This window comes from Chamaea fasciata, unplaced genomic scaffold (assembly GCF_029207755.1).
Source record: "Chamaea fasciata isolate MVZ Bird 193981 ecotype frontalis unplaced genomic scaffold, bChaFas1.0.hap1 SCAF_2, whole genome shotgun sequence".
NCBI lineage: Eukaryota > Metazoa > Chordata > Aves > Passeriformes > Sylviidae > Chamaea > Chamaea fasciata.
Window position 1 is genome coordinate 75,368,444 of NW_027094087.1, and position 12,900 is coordinate 75,381,343.

Below are 12,900 nucleotides of genomic sequence, written 5' to 3' on the forward strand. Positions count from 1 at the left end.
GAAGTCTGTGTGCCAGCAGGTGTAGATAAATGCCAGTAGGTTGTGTTCACAGAAGGGCAGCACAGCTCCCAAGTTCAGCAGGCCTGCTAAAATGGGATATTGTGTGCTACAGATTGCTTTGTTGCTCAACGCTGTGAATCAGTGGGGGATTTAAAACATGGTCCAAGCACAGGGCAGTCATCCTAGAGCTGATATACCTTCAGCAGTTGCTAAAGGAGGTGGCAGTAAGGATAGCAGAAGGTGGCCAAGTATCTGTGGTAGCCTTCTGCATCTCAAAGCCCTGCCAGCCAGACACAGATTTCTCTGTCAGGAACGTATCCAGTCTCTTTTTTAGTCTCTGTAAACCCTTAGTGTCCACACATCCTGTAGAAAGGAATTCCACAGCTTCATTTTACAAACAAGCACACCTTTTGTTTTGAACCTGCTGCCTTCTGTTTTCATCAGATGTCCTCTAGTTCCTGCTTTAATATATTGTTTTCTTACATATTAAAGCTTTTATGCAGGGTTTGGTGGGTCGGGTTTTTTTTGTTGTTTGTTTATTTATTATTACATAAAATTTGGTGTAATAGGCAATAACAATGTGGTTTAGCTCTCAACATTTCCACCCGCTGGAGATCAAAGCAAAGAGAATGAATACCCTAATAGTGGGAGTCCATTTTCATTTTAAATTAGATGTAACTACAGGTTATGAAGAAAAACATCTTGTGATGGTTATTCAGCTGTGTAAGATTGCAGCGTTCCACCCTGTAAGCAGCGATATGAGATTATCACAGTCTTTCAATTACAAGATATTCTCGGGAGGGAGAAGAGGCCAAGCAGCCCATTGTCCTGTTGAAGGGTCCTGCCCTGGGAGGTCCCTCCGGGAGCAGTTTTGGGCAGCACAGCCAAACTGTTTGTGGCTGAAGCCAGGTGCAAACTGTTTGTCCAGGTTTAAATATGGCAGTGATTTGCTTTATCCCCAGGGACTACTGCTGTCCATGGAGCTGAGTGCGTGGCTGACTTCCTTGTAGAATGAGGACCTTCTGGGCGGATCCAAATCAAATCAGTGGCACATCCAGGCAGGCCCAGGAAGGCCCAGGATCCCAGCCAGGGTCACTGCTGCCAGCCTCACTGGCAGTCCTATTGTACCTGTGACACAACACACCACACCACAGGGCTGATGGAAGACTTGCTTTGAGTGCACAGGGTGGCTCTGCAACCTGTCACAGCCCCTGATCAGACCCCATGGAGTTGCTCTTCTAAACCTCATGGCTACAACCTCTTGCAGATGCTATACCCAGTGCCATGGGATAATGTTTTGGAGCTCTGAGTGCCACAGTATGATTCTTAAGAGCTGGGTATGGGTGATGGTGCCCTGCAAAGGGCACGCATCACCTAAAAGAAAACACTCAGTGGTAAAGTGATACTGTTCCAGCCAAAGTCTGATTCCATTTGCAATAGTGAGTGCCTGATGCTGCACAGAGGGAGGGAAATTATAGCAAAACTTGTCATGGTGCTAGTTCTCATATTATCCTTGCTCTTTCTCTCACAGGTTACATCCAAGCCTGCAGAGGATTGATGATCTCCGCTGTCTGCCTGGGCTTCTTTGGTGCCGTTTTTGGACTGGTTGGGATGAAATGTACAAAAGTCGGAGGCTCCGATCAGACTAAAGCAAAAATAGCTTGTTTAGCTGGACTGATTTTCATACTCTCTGGTAAATATACTTTATTTCTATCAGTTTGCATATTTGAAGTCATACCAGAGCCACTTCTTTTCTGCAGAAACCTGTGCACAATCCTCCATGACTTCGTTGCCTTCAGGGTCAGGCCCAAAGCTCTGCTGCCAGTTCCACTGAATGGTTTGTCTTATGCTTTTCAGGATTGTGCTCTATGACTAGTTGTTCCCTGTATGCAAACAGGATTACGTCTGAGTTCTTTGACCCTTCTTTTGTTGCACAAAAGTAAGTACTTTCCTATAATCATAAATCTTTCAAACAAGTAGACCTTACATTTCCTACTGTGCACCAGAGACTGTTTAGACAGAGAGCAGCTGCTTCTCCCCTTGGGCAGAGGAGGAGAGTGGGCTGTAGTTTTACTTAATCACAATTTCTAATTGGAGCAACCAGGTGCTGAAATCCAGTGAACAAACACTGTGCTGCACAGTGAGTGCTCTGCAATCTGTGTGCCCAGTTGTACTGCGGGCTGGCAGGGCAGCTGGGGTTAATTGGGAGTGAAACCTGCCTGGATGCCAGAGGTGCAACAAAAGGATTGCATAAGATAGAGGGGCTCATTAGGTGCATCATTCGATAGGGAAGGGAGGAAAGTATTTACTTGAGCCTTTGACAGAAGGTGGCTTCCATAAAGGTGTCAAGCACCGTGCAATCTTGATTCCTCTTGAGGAGAGGTTTCTGCAGGCTTGGTGGAATTTTGCTGACAGATTTTCAAATCCGGGTGACTGGAATTTGGATTATAAACCTTATCATAACCCATGATCCTATAAGCACTATAAACGCTTTGCCTATACTTGTAATTAAATTTAGGAGAGTGAGTATTTATAGAATTTTAGGATCTCTACCAGAGAAAATGAGCATCCCTAAAGACTCCATTTAAAGCTGTGCAAATTCTCAGGACCTGCAAAAGCAGCAATCCACAAACCAACACTTGGATTTTGGATTGACATCTTAACTACCAAGTCTGAAAACATTTGCTGTAAATTATAGCATCATAGACTTTCCTGTTTTGCCTTCCTACATGATGTAAACTCTTTTTAAAAGGCAACTCTTTTTTAAAGGCTGTTTTTAAAGTTTTCTTGGCAGTGATTCCAGGAGATGTCTAACATTGGGTGTACATTTCCCTGAGACCCAAGTAAGGGATCAGTAAGGAACCCTGAGCTGTTATGTTTCACTTTGACAGAAAGAAAACAGTCTGAATAAATAACGCTAAAAGGATCTACATTTGCAGTAGGGTTGTCACTGCTTTTCCTGTCTTGAAACAGTATTAGTTTTCTCCATACTGTCTTGTTTAGTTTCCTCTACAATTCTCCTATAGCTTCTGCTTATTTGATGCAGTGAAGACAGGGTCGAAAAGCCTCCAAAAGAAAGAAGGATGCGAGATTCTTTGAAGAAAATAGAGCCTGGTTATATAGACAGAAGTTAATTATTCATCAGGCTTACCGTTCTTAGTGAAAAGTACCATGGTTGCCAGAAGTCCTTTTCCTACACTGTATTCTGGGAAAGAGCAGGCAGACCTCACGGTGGAATTTTACTATGAAGAAATGAGAAATCCAGTTTAAATATTGAAATAATAGCAGTAAAACATCCTCTAGAGAAATCACCTTTTTTTGTGGACAACCAGCACAGCTCAACTGTGGGCAGACAAAATCATGACTGCAAAGATAAAGGCAGAGAGGAAATCCCGAAATTTTAATTTGAATTGTGCACAATGCTCGTAGCTCATGCAGTGTCATTGCATCAAACTGAGCTAATGGTGACATTCAGCTCCTTCCACTCTCAACCGATGTAATATTTCCATTTTGTTGCCATCTCCGAACCCTTACTTTGTTATGCATTGCAGGCTCATTTAATATGTTTGCTGGTATATTGTGGAAATTTGGAATTGTCTCTTCACTGAGAGAGGGTTTCAACCTTTTGTCTTTCACTGCACATTTCTCTCCTGAAGTTATTCTGGAAGTGTCAAAGACAGGCTTGAGATACTGTTAGTGGGAAACAAATGACGCAAGATGTTCAGCACCTTGTGCCAGCCATCAGGATTTCCCTCCAGCCTTCTTTACTACTTTTAATTGAAAAAAACTAACTCTTATGGTCTTTATAATTTTTTCCCTTGCCACAGTTTGAACTCACATAACCATGATCATTCTTATTGATAAATGGAGTTGTTTATCCAAATTATCTGACTAACTTCCCATATAGACATTGATATGCAATTGAAAATCTTGAGTTTTCCTCCTAAGTACCAGTTTGAACCAGAAAGATTGTTTTCTCTGTTTGAAGATGTGGAAGAAAGACCAATCAAGACAGCTCTGCAACTCATTAACCTGGTGGTGTGGCAGTCACCCAAGGGCCATACACGCAATCTGTTTAATCATGGTATAATAACAAATGTTGCTTCAAAAGGTCAGACAATCCCAACTACAAAGGCTGAGCCCCATGTCTTCTGTCCCAACTAGTAGGTAACACTCAGGTACCCCTTTTCTACCTGATTCTATCAAATGCAGTCATGATTTCTTTTTTGTACAACTGAAGAGTTTCAGGGAGGGAAGATAGCGCTTGGTCTCCCTAAATCCCCCAGCCTCTGGTCAACCATTTCGGGTTGTTAGACAAAAATATGGAAACTTGTGTTTCCCACTTTCCAGGCAAATGGTCTTGGTAAATAAGTTGTTACTGCAATATCCTTCCTGGATCTTGGTCCAGCTCTGTTCTCCAGCACTGTGGTGATCTGCATCGACTTCTGTGGGAAGCCTAATCCTGCTCCTTGTACCTTAGGTGTGCTCTGACAGTCCTGTAGGGATGGAGGGATCCCCAGAGGGGGCTTATCTCACATCTGAGCTAGCCCCTTTGATCTGCTTCTACAGGTCAATGAAAGAGGTGCCTTGAAAGTGTTTCAGAAGTGCACGTTATGTGTATTTCTTGCATGTTGACTATAATGGGATCTTAGGTGATGAGTGCTGATGTAGATCTCTGCTTCTAATCAGAGAATCCCCTGTCCTTGGAGAGACAGAAATCTCCTTGAGTCATGTGAAAATCGTGGCAAGGTGGTTGGAAATGTGAGAATAAGTAGAATTAAAATTTGACAGGTTTGGCAGATTTTGAAGTGAAACAAGACTGGGTGGAGTGTTTTCCAGGGTGGAAGGAGCTATGGTTCCCAACAGTTTAAACTGGGTGTTGGGTCTGTAAGCCCCATGCTGGTGCTGAGGAAGGGTTCAGAGGCAGAGTTAGTGTATTTCACCAAGAGCCTGGTATCTCCAGAGAGGGAGTCTGAACAAAGAAATCCCATGGTCTTTATCCCCTCACAGTCTGTGCACCTGATCCTCATGTGCTCTTCACAAATTTTGCATGCACCTCTTCATCCAGTGATGATTTATGGTCTGGGGTCTTCTGACACCTCACTGGATTCTTTTTGAGTGCTTCTGCAGTGCTGTTTTGTAAAGATACAAGTTTTTCAGAACAGTGGACAGATATTTCCAGTTAGATATTTTGATAATGTGGAATTAGGGCCTGTGCACATGGAAGTGTTCAGAACTAGCTGAGAAGTGCAACTACACAGTGCTGCAGTTGCACAGGCGGGCTGTCAAGCAGGGGCTTTTATTTGGCTGCCTCACAACAGTTTACAACAAACTAATTTAGTAGCATCTGCTCAAACAGCACAGACTCCTGGTTGATAATTGTGGCTGGATGGGAGACAGGGGCCTGTGTTTCTGTGCAGGGTCCCAGAAGTCTGGAGGAAATAAAGGTCTCCTTAAGAGGAAACTGCAGCAGAGAAAGAGCAAGAGACACACAAGTGTGCTCTAAAGGTGAGGACTAGGAGCCTTTGGGGATTGTTGGGCTGCAGCCTAATGCAGGTCATCCTAAAAGTGCTTTAAGAGTGGTACTCAGGCAAAGAGCTGGGGAACGGAGCAGACAAGGAGTATCCATGGTTTGCTGCTTGTCTGGAAGCTTCAGCACTGAGGGGAAAGGAAAGAATCTCTTCCCAGTGCCCTTCTTTCCCTTCATTTACTACTGTTGCTTCAGAAGCATGGACTTTGTGGGATAGTGCTCCTAAAGCACCACTGTTTCCTCTCAGAGACGAACAGAGCAGTTCCTGGCAGCAAAGAGTTTGTGGCTGGCCCAGGCAGCAGAGGGGAGATTGCTGGTGACTGTGAGCTCTGCCCATGGATGTGCTGGGGAGCAGTTTCTTCCAGATAGAATCCAGCCACGGGGACTAGAGGAGAAAGACGCTGGAACATGCACCTGTGTGTGCAAATGCTTGTACCAGACAGACCTGTGTATGTATATGCATATATTGCATATATGTGCATGTATATTGCATATGCATATTATGCATATGTACACACCCTCATGCTTTAAGCAGGCGGGTGTGTGGATGATGAGGGATGGAGTCAGACAGATCCTGAGAGCCAGAGGAGAAACTTAAGGAGAGTTGTAGGCAGAATTTGTAGTCTCTGGCCCAGCAAAAGCCCCAGTCCAGTTTGGTTTGGGAGCCAACAAAAATCTGAAATGGAGGAGCTGATGCTGTCAACAGGCCAAAGAATGGCACAACTCCACAGCAAAGCAATCCAGGAGGAGATGCAGAAAGGCCAGGCCTTTTCCTTGCCCTAACCCTTAACCCTGGCTGAGCAGGGAGAGAAGCATTGCCCAAGTGTACTGCAGGAGCAGAGTTTTCCTCCCGAGCAAAGAGAGAAATAATGAAAAGAACATGGGTGAATGGCAGAGCTGCTGATTTTGTGGTGAATAATTTATGCTTCAATGGAAAGTTATTCAAGAAAAATATAATACTTAGTTATTTTATTCTGGAAATAACTCTGTTAAATCCATGCTCTCTTTTATTAAAAACATTTATTGACTTCTTGTAGGTATGAATTAGGAGCAGCTTTGTTCATTGGATGGGCTGGAGCTTCCCTCTGCATAATTGGTGGCATTATATTCTGCTTCTCAATAGCTGAAAACAGTAATTCTGCAAGGTAAAACACAAGATGTACTTATTGACAGAAATCAATACCTCTGCATTATTACTTGCTATATGTATCCAGTTTGATTACTGTTCCAAAACACTTTGTAATGAGATTCTGAAAAAGATTGTGTGGATAAAAGAAAATAAGGGGATTCAAGGATAATGCTCTGTCCACCATTAATGTAAGTAAGAAAAGTTATTGACTTGGCAGAAACACTTGTGAGATATATATATATATATATATATATATATATATATATATATATATACACACACACATATATATATACATACACAAATATGTATTTCATAAATTTACTACAGCTGCAAAACAGTGCATTCACTGATGTAAGAAAAGTGGTCAGATGGTTTTACATGCATAAATAGACCAGTTTCTTTGATCTCAAATCATCAGATCAAAAGCAAGCGGTGGTGGCAGTGGCACCACCAGCATCGGAAGAGGGGTGATAACATAAAGGAACAGTTGTAGGGAGTAACTATTCACCTAGGATCTGCCACAATTTAAATTATTTCATGATTAGGCCCTTATTTACTTAGCTGTGAACGAGGGATATGCATTACAGAAAAGTGTAAAGACAGATGCAAAGGCAGATAGCTGGAGTGGCAATGTTTAACTAGGATGGGACCACATAGGGTAGGAATGTGCCCCCTCCCCTGAAATTTGTGGGTACATTCCCATACGTTTCTTCTAGCTTTATTACTATAATGCCTGGATGCAGAGATGTCACCTCTCTGTGGGACGAGCTGTAAATGGTTGTTTTTTTCTCTTCAGGAGGGGGTATGCCTATAATGGAGCCACATCTGTGATGTCTTCTCGTACAAAGGTCCACAACAGTGTCCCTGACAAAACCCCACCCAAGCACTTTGACAAGAACGCTTATGTTTAGTTGCACTCTTGGAAGACTCGAAGTGTTTTTAAACGTGATTTTGTACGTTTCATTCAGAGTGATTCCCCCAGCCCCAATGTACTTACCACTAAGACAATGACTTTTAAAAATATTAACTTGCAGCTTTTTACATATTGATGTAAATTTTATTATATAATATTTTAAGACTGATGTTGGTATTGTAAGGTTTATACCTGGCAATCATGAGCTGATGTTGCATTCTTGAAAAGAAATAAATGAGGTATTTACTAATTCAGTTTGTCATGTCAGCTGCTTATGGGAGTGGCACCACACATACTGTATTGGCATATTGCAGTTCAAAAATTCAGCTGGTGTTTTTTCTTTGTCTGTTCATGGAAATGTGACGACTTTTGAGGGAGTATTTGTACAAGTCAATAAATGAGAACAGACATTACAAATAACCACAAAATGCTTTCTAAACTGAGTTTCTAAAATCAGACACAAACCCAGGTTTGTTGTGAAGTTTGAAGTGATGGACCTGTGGAGTTTCAATTAAAATTGGTTATTTTGGGACAACAATGTAAATATAAAAAATGAACAGTCCTATTTTATAATGGCACAGTATAGAAAAAATGTTGTATCTGATATTATCTAAATTACATTAGAACTACAAAGCCAAGGTTCTTTTTGTTTTACGTTATTTTTGTACTTCATTTAAGTAGAAACACTACTGCGTTTTTTTAAGAAGGCAGCCAATATGGACAAACCAGAAATGTCAAGTACTTCTGCAATGGCAGGTCAGTGCTTTCTTACTGTGGCTTGACATTGTGATTTTTTTCCAGTTGTTGTCCTTTTATACTAACAAAGACTCAACTCCAATACAAAAGAAAACCCCAACAAACCAACTTCTCCATATAGGAGGCATTTAATGATGATTAGTTTTAGAGCTGAGGCTTTTTTCTTTTCATTTGGTGTTTATTGTAAACCATGGTAGAAATGTAACAGTTTAATACATGGACATATTTTCTTTAAAATGTTGACAATTTTATATAAAGTTCATGATAAAATACAAGAAAATGCATTAAAAATTGTATAAAGTAATACTCTGCAGTATATTCTGTTCATTGGTTAACAGGCTTTCTTGCAAGACCAGTTTCAATCTTTAATGTAAACATTAGAGGCAAAATCTTCACCTCAGAGAAATGAAAGGGACTTTCACCACGGAACTCATGAGTGTGCTGGTTTTGGCTGGGATAGAGGTAATTTTCTTCACCGTGGCTGGCATGGGGCTGTGTCTTGGATTTGTGCTGGACACAGAGTTGATAATAGAGATGTTTTTGGTATTGCTGAGCAGGCCTTGCACAGAGCCTTTTCTGTTTTAAATACCACCACCATGGTGAGGAAACTGGGGGTGCATGGGAGGTTTGGAAGGGACACAGGTGGAACAGGTGACTCAAACTGACCAAAGGGACATTCCAGACTATGTGACATCATGCTCAGTATATACAGTGGGGGAAGAAGGAGGAAGACATTTGGAGTGATGGCATTTGTACACCTGTCTGCCCATAGGCAGCAGTGAATTAATTCCTTGTTTGGCTTTGCTTGTGTGTGTGGCTTTTGCTTTCCCTATTGAACTGCCTTCATCTCAACCCATGAGTTTTCTCACTTTTACTCTTTCAGATCTCTCCCCAGTTCCACAGGTGAAGAAGTGAGTGAGCAGCTATGTGGGGCTTGGCTGGGGTTAAACTACCACAAAGAGCGAGGAGAATTACTTTGTTTCCAAACAGACATGGCCAGTAATGCATATTTCAATATTATTTTTCAGAGTCAGACTGAAAGACACAAGAGCTCTGTAAACAGTGTTCCTTGTTATTACAGGACCAATGAGAGAAGTTACTGAGAAACACGTGATGTTTTCACCTGCATTTTGAGCCTCAGCAGAACCTAAAAGCAGGACCTCCCATCAGGAATGGAACAATTATATATCTGAAGAATCACTCCAGTCTGTTACAGTGACTAAGCTGCTTTTTAACGTGCTAGTATTATCAGCTTCATGAGGGCCTGTTAAAACAAACAGACAAAACAATTAATAGTTAATAATATTCTTTGGGGGATATTTTTACTTTGTCTATAAGATAAAATGACATGCTACATGAGCGAATATTTGTAGACTTCAGGAAGTCTCAAATTGCAACCAATAAGAAAATGACAAGTGTTGATAATATGTAGATTGTTTCTTTCACAGAACATAAAGCACAGTACAAGCAGTCAGTGTCAACCTTACTTTCCTTTCAGAAATAACCAGATGTATCTCTATGTAATTGACACAGCTTTAACCTTCACATACATTGAAATGTTAGGGTTAGAAACCACTATATAAATTAAATGTAAGATTAAGGCTTTTGCTTTAGCACTAGTTCAAATATTTATCTCAGCCTGGTAAGTCAGTTAGGTAACTTGAACAAATCTAAGATGTTGTTATTATTCTCAGGACAAGTGAGTTCCCTTCTCCATTAAATTTAGGAAGAAAAAAAATCTCAGATGAATAATTTTTAAAATGAAGTTGAAGTCTGATAATATTATGGTTTAAAATATCAAATTTAATTTGGCATCTCTGTGTATTTATGTGTGTGTGTGGTTTATGTATCATTAAGTATCATAAAAACATGATATTTATATGGCAAGAAGCCAAACACAGAGTTTTTCTTGTTCTTTTCTTACAAAACACCACCTAGTTAATTACAATGTGTAATACACTGTACTTAATTCTGCTCTAGGTGGGTCAGTCATTTATGAATATGTTACCTTCCTCCTTTGGCGCACTTTTCTTGGGAAGGCCCCATGCCTGTACCACAGATGCACCATTGGGCTCATTTTTCTGAACTGTCATCCCCTTCTGACCTCTGTCATCTTTCATCAGTAAAATATCTTCCTCTACTGATGAAATATCCCAATCATCTTCATCAGCTTCTGTGGGCTAACAGAGACAAGAAAAAAAAAAATACTCAGTCCATTCAAACTGTGCTGAAATCTTTCCTAAACTCAGCAATTTGAAACTGCTAAAGAAAAAGGCACATGGCCTGTAGGAAATCTAACATCACAGTTTTAAAATCCACATTAATTCAATGACCAAAATGATATTAATTCACTGTTACTGTTCCGAAATTAAAACAGATTTGTTGGTTTTTTTCAAAGTCAGGAACTACAAACATTTAAAGTTCTGCCAGTTCTGTATCTGGTGTAAAGCTCTGTTTTCATGCCAGCCTTAGAAAAGGATTATCTTTTCTGAGATGTTTCAATGAGACGAAAGTCTTTTAAGCATTAGAATGTAGATTACTTAAATGGAAATAAATATATGACATGCAAGGTGGCAGTTTACAAGCATTCTGTAGTTGAACTAGGAAAAAATATTGCAGTAAAGGTCTTTACAATTTAAAACTAATCTATTGAAAGACAAAATTAAATAATGAAAATTTAAAAAACCACATGGTGCTCAAACTTTAAATATATGTTCCCTTCAAGACTCAATGTCAGCTTGTGCAAACATATTTTAATTAAGTGGTGGATTTGTATACTAAGTTCACAAAATGCGAGTCAATTCAAACAGATGAACCTGAAGGCAATGAGTCCATGGTCCCTCTTACCTCTGCCTGAGAACTAAATATCTTCATTCAGCTTTAGCAAGAAGAGCTACACCATTTCCCTATTTTTCAGTCAGATGTGGTTCAATGGATTTGAGCTATTTTTAGAGAGTTTAACTGTGGAAAGCAAACAATGGTTTCTCACAAAGCTAAAACCTGAATTCACAGGTCTCCAGTCTCTTATTTCACTGGAGTCTCCAGTACTCTCTTACAGTAAGGATCTAGATGGTGCTTCCACTGCACAGAAGGAAGGTTCAGATGCTATTAGAAAACAATGTAGGGTATGTATATGCTAGAGAAAAATCAACAAATACGAATGTGTCGTGTGTCTCGAAAGTGGGGAAGAGTCTGCAGTAATGCTTTATCTTGCAACATAACTCCATTTTAACATTGCAAACTGTTTTTCAAAAACTGACAGATCTGCTCAGTGTACTATATTATTAACATACCAGAATTCATTATTGTGCTGTTTAAAATTATCTGCATTTGGAGGGTGTGGTAAAGGGAAAGTCAGTCACATATATTGAGAAATGCTGGAGGAAGAGTTTCCTTGAACATTCAAGAAGCCCCAAATAATTGTTAAAGTAAAAAATAGAGATAAACTTGTCTACTTCAAACAGAATTCACTTTTGATGGGTGTAAATACACGGCAGCAATCATAACTGCTAAACAGTTTTATTAACTCAAAGACTTATATAAAGATGTCTACATTAAACATAAATTTGGGCATAAATATATGCATATAATTACCAAACCAAACAAGACGGTGTGTTCTTCTGTAAAGATTCCAAAAAAAAGTAGCAGTGCCTGCCCTGGTTTCCTATGGTTATTCTGAACTCATTGTGTCTATATAGGATACATCAGGGACACAAGGTATTCTAAATGAATTATAGCAACAATATTTTTCATAAAATGATGGAAAGGAGTGGTTTGGAAGAGACCTCAAAGATCATCCAGTTGAACTCACCCACCATAGGCAGGAACACCTTCCACTAGACCATATTGCTCGAAGCCCTCTCCAACCTGACCTTGAACACTTCCAGCGAGGGGGCCTCCACAGCTTCTTTGGGTAACCTGTTCCAGTATTTCACCACCCTCACAGTAAAGAATTTCTTCCTAATATCTAATCTAAACCTACTGTCTTTTCATTATAGTCTAATTTTCTGTCCAGAAGGATCTGTTCCATGATCTTTCTGGGCACAGAAGTGAGACTAATAGGCCAGTAGTTCCCAGGCTTCTCCTTCTTACTCTTTTAAAAATGGGGCTTCTTTTCCTTTTTTCAGTCAGACTACACCCTGCCATTATGACTTTTCAATTGTCATGGAAGAATAGCTTGGCAACTATATCAACCAATTTCCTTAGGACCCTGGAAAGTTTCTCGCTGGGTCTCATGAATTTACATAAGTTCAGGCTTCTCTGGGGGGTCTCAAACTCAACCTTCTACCACAACAGGAGGGATTTCATTCCCCCAATACTTGCCTTAAGGTTCAGAGGCTTGAAAGATGTGGGAAGGGAGGTTATCAATGAAAACTATGGCATTTTTAAAACATGGGTTTTAAGGTTTATTTTGCTACAGGTCTTTGCTCTTGAAGCCCAAATTCCTGAACACAATGACCCACCATCTATAGATCTTTACAAAATCATCCTGCCAATTTAGCTGTGAACATTTTATGGTCTTGTAAAATCTGACATTACAAAGAATTTGGAAGTAACACTAGATAGAAA

At 40.2% G+C, this 12,900-nt stretch overlaps 2 protein-coding genes across 4 annotated transcripts in view; one reads left to right on the plus strand and one right to left on the minus strand.

Annotated features, from left to right (window-relative positions):
• The window catches only part of CLDN10 (claudin 10), a 53,999-nt gene extending 46,425 nt beyond the window's left edge, over positions 1 to 7,574 (plus strand). For both annotated transcript variants that reach the window (XM_066176360.1, XM_066176359.1), the window contains exons 2-5: positions 1,532 to 1,693; positions 1,858 to 1,939; positions 6,568 to 6,675; positions 7,459 to 7,574. In XM_066176360.1, the coding sequence (XP_066032457.1) occupies positions 1,532 to 1,693; positions 1,858 to 1,939; positions 6,568 to 6,675; positions 7,459 to 7,573 (467 nt within the window). In that variant the 3' untranslated portion in view covers position 7,574. The remainder of the gene's footprint in view (positions 1 to 1,531; positions 1,694 to 1,857; positions 1,940 to 6,567; positions 6,676 to 7,458) is intronic.
• Positions 7,575 to 9,512: 1,938 nt separating this feature from the next.
• Positions 9,513 to 12,900, minus strand: part of DZIP1 (DAZ interacting zinc finger protein 1) — a 38,650-nt gene continuing 35,262 nt past the window's right edge. For both annotated transcript variants that reach the window (XM_066176357.1, XM_066176358.1), the window contains 2 exons: positions 10,340 to 10,511; positions 9,513 to 9,595 (listed from right to left, as the gene is read on the minus strand). In XM_066176357.1, the coding sequence (XP_066032454.1) occupies positions 9,513 to 9,595; positions 10,340 to 10,511 (255 nt within the window). The remainder of the gene's footprint in view (positions 9,596 to 10,339; positions 10,512 to 12,900) is intronic.